The sequence below is a fragment of the Otolemur garnettii genome, unplaced genomic scaffold (assembly GCF_000181295.1).
Source record: "Otolemur garnettii isolate 467f Iridium unplaced genomic scaffold, OtoGar3 scaffold00128, whole genome shotgun sequence".
Lineage (NCBI taxonomy): Eukaryota > Metazoa > Chordata > Mammalia > Primates > Galagidae > Otolemur > Otolemur garnettii.
In genome coordinates, this window is record NW_003852523.1 from 4,043,130 (window position 1) to 4,046,984 (window position 3,855).

A 3,855-nucleotide genomic window follows, 5' to 3' on the forward strand; every position below is an offset into this window, starting at 1 on the left:
ACCTCCACACTGTGACCACCACCACATGGTGACCACCTCCACACTGTGACCACCTCCGCATGGTGACCATCTCTGCAATCTGACCACCTCTGCATAGTGACCATCTCTGCACTCTGACCACTTCCACACTGTGACTACCTCTGCATGGTGACCACCTCCAAATAGTGACCATCTCCACACAGTGACCATCTCCGCACTCTGACCACCTCTGCATGGAGACCACCTCCGCATGGTGACCAGTTTGCACAGTCCCTGTGTGGGCACCTTATAGAGGTTCTACCACACTCGAATGAGGATTCTATGCCCAGCCAAATTATCACACAAGTGTGGAGGTAGAGGTGATACACTTTCAGACATACAAAAAGAATGAAAATTTCTGTCTTAAAATCACTGTGTATGAAAAGTATTTGATCTCTCGACGTGGGACAATGAAAATAGGAAACACGCAGAGTGCAGCTTCAGACATATCAGAGGCCTCTGAGCGCATCATAAAGAATGGAGAGATGGAGAGAGACGCATTGACCCCACGTGGGCTCTCTGGGTGTCTGAGCAGACACAGCGAGCTGAAGAAGCACGTTTAGTGTCCTGTGACCTAATCCTAACAGAAAGGGGGAATAGGATATAATGCTACTCCCCATAATAGAATACACTCAGCTCTTTTTGCTTTAAATTGTTTAAATTTGGATACTGAAGGAAAGGCTCCTTCTGATAAACTCTGGGTAAAAACAATACCACCAGCCATTAACCAGCCTGTGTATTACAAAGACATAATGAAAAATGAATGGCTTCTGGCTGTAGTGGTGCATTGGGGTAGAGGGTATGCTCTTCTCTCCACAGGAAGCAACGAATTCTGGTTCCCAGACAAACATATCAAACTGCAACATGACACCATGCTCCTGCCAACGGGCACAGTGAAGACAAACCAGGAATCTGACTGTGAGGATGTCCTCTCTGTCACTGGAAGAACAGAGAAACCAATTAATTCCCGGATCCAGCCGGAGATTGCAAAGGAATCGGAGCTCTCCTCCTCCAAAAACATGGAGAGAGATCTCTCAACTATACCAGGAAGTGAGAACAACCGTGATGGTGAGCAATCAACCGGTGACCTCTCGAGCCTTATTTCTTGCAATGATAGCCATACTTAATACACAGGTAAGTGCACAACAAAATTACACTTATTGGAGTTACATTCCTAACCCACCATTGGTAAGAGGAGTCATGGTTTGAACCATCAGTTTCTATCTATGTGAATGAAAGTTCATGGCTTTCCAAACCATATAATGATCGAGGTCCCTTTAAGTCAGATAAGAAGTGCACATTTTTTAAGGGTTTTTTTTTTTTTAGATAAAGTCTCACGCAGGCCTCAAACTCTTGGCTCACATGACCCTCCTGCATCAGCTCCCAAATAGCTGGGACTACAGGCACCCACCACAAGGCCTGAGTAGTTTTTTCTATTTTTAGTAGAGATGGGGTCTCACTCTGCTCAGGCTGGTCTCAAATTCCTGAGCTCAAGGGATCCTCCTCCCTCAGCCTCCCAGAGTGCTGGGATCACAGACCTGAGCCACCCAACATGCCGGTTAACATTTTTCTTCATATTTATATTTGGAAACACTTAAAGAAATAAAAAACATTTAATTAGTCAAAACACAGGATGGAGGACCCAGGATTCCTCACTTTGGAAAAGTACTCACCTCTAAACCCTCAACTCAGAAACGCTTGCCTCTCTATTTTCCACAACTTTTCCAGAACCAAAATAAGAACAGAGGAAGAAACAGAGTCCTGCAGCGCAGCACTCACGCAAGTTTATGAGCAAAATAACACGGGCGGTGATGAGCCAGCGCTGACCAGGGCTCCTGCAGCCGGCCAGGACACCAACAGGAAGGGCAGGTCCTGCAGCCTCCAGTCAGGAGAACCAAGCCAGGAGGGGTATAAAAGCCCACAGCCCCGAGCACCCACACACTCACTCATCCTCACACCCATACTCACTTCCTCACACTCACACTCCCCAGCTCAACCCCAGCATGGCCACATCCACCATGTCCGTCTGCTCCAGCAACCTGAGCTATGGCAGCCGGGTCTGCCTGCCCGATTCCTGTGATTCTTGGCAGGTGGATGACTGTCCAGAGAGCTGCTGTGAGCCACCCTGCTGCACCCCCAGCTGCTGTGCCCCAACCCCCTGCCTGACCCTGGTCTGCAGCCCAGTGAGCTGTGTGTCCAGCTCCTGCCAACCAGTCTGCACCAGCTCCTGCACACCCTCATGCTGCCAGCAGTCTAGCTGCCAGCCAGCTTGCTGCACCCCGTCCCCCTGCCAGCCGGCCTGCTGTGTGCCCATGAGCTGCAAGCCTGTGTGCTGTGTGCCCGTCTGCCCTGGAGATTCCTCTTCATGCTGCCAGCAGACTAGCTGTCCGCCGACTTGCTGCACTCCCAGCTGCTGCGTCCCAGCCCCCTCTCTGACCCTGGTCTGCAGCCCAGTGAGCTGTGTGTCCAGCCCCTGCCAACCAGTCTGCACCAGCTCCTGCACACCCTCATGCTGCCAGCAGTCTAGCTGCCAGCCAGCTTGCTGCACCCCGTCCCCTTGCCAGCAGGCCTGCTGTGTGCCTGTCTGTTGCAAGCCTGTGTGTTGCAAGCCTGTGTGCTGTGTGCCCGTCTGCCCTGGGGTCACCCCCTGCCCAGCCGCCTCGTGCTGCCAGCCCAGCCCCTGCCCCTCCTCCTGCTGCAGACCCTCCTCCTGTGTGTCCCTCCTCTGCCAACCTGTCTGCAGACCTGCCTGCTGTGTCTCCACCTCCTCCTGCCAGCCCTGCTGCCCCCGCCCAGCCTCCTGCGTGTCCCTCCTCTGCCGCCCCACCTGTCCCCGCCCAGCTTGCTGTGGCCTTTCCTTGGGCCAGAAGTCTAGCTGCTGACTGGCTCAATCTCCTGTCCTTGGTGGCTGAGTCTTTGCTCTAAGCAGGATCCTCTATTCTCGGAGCCCCTCCCCAACAGGGGTGAGTGCACCACTGCTGCTCCCTCCAGCCTCCTCCCGGGAAGAGGTGACCCACAGGGTCCTCAGCAGGGTAGCCTGCAGGCTTAAGGAGTCCCCTTCTAAGGATTGGGGGTTGTATCCACTGTGACAAAGGTCAATCAGTGCTACATGGATAATCAATAAAATGTCTATGTCAGGAATTATGGGCCATGTGTGTTTCTGCTTCTCCCTAAGCCCCTTCAACCACTGCAAGTTTGGGCTGTGGCTCCCTGTCCCCTAGAAGCCAGAAAAGTCACACATTCTCATATTCTTGAGAAATAGAAAGATCTGAGCGCACTTGTAGCCCACCATGCTTCCCTCCGCACAGGTGCAGAGCAGAGAGGGTGCAGATTCCAGGCGGGCCAGGCCCCTGCCCATGCCTGTCCCCTGCCTGACCAGGCTAATGGTGAGCTGGAGAGAAGCAGAAACCCTGCCCAGTTGGGCCCTGGGAGCCCCGTACCCTGTGCTGGACTCCTGGCATGTGACCGAGGATGAAGACCCTGGAGAGCGGTGCCCACATGGAGGGGGTGCCCTCCCGCTGCTCAGCCACAGGACCAGCATGTTCTACAGGTCCCCCATAGACTGAGGAGTCACTTCATCCCTCGTCCTACATGCAGCAAACCCGAGGGACAGTGAGGGAGGAGGACACTACAGTCTCAGTGGACCACTAGCAATACAGTGCCAAGAGGGCACCAGGTAGACCAGCCAGGTTGGCACCAGCACCCTGCTCAGCCCCTGAGCCAGTAGCAGACGGAACAGCAGAGCAGGACAGAGGACACCTCCAGGGCTGGTGGGCCGTAAGCCCCACCCCTACCCCAGCTCAGCTCACTCCAGGAAAGGGGACGTTTAAACAGAAA

General features: G+C 53.8%; 1 protein-coding gene across 1 annotated transcript; it reads left to right on the forward strand.

Annotated features, from left to right (window-relative positions):
- The first annotated feature begins 2,021 nt into the window (after window positions 1-2,021).
- Window positions 2,022-2,900, forward strand: LOC100943058 (keratin-associated protein 10-7-like). Its single transcript, XM_012810285.1, has one exon. It carries the CDS (start codon window positions 2,022-2,024, stop codon window positions 2,898-2,900), a length of 879 nt encoding a protein of 292 aa, XP_012665739.1.
- The last annotated feature ends 955 nt before the right edge of the window (window positions 2,901-3,855 follow it).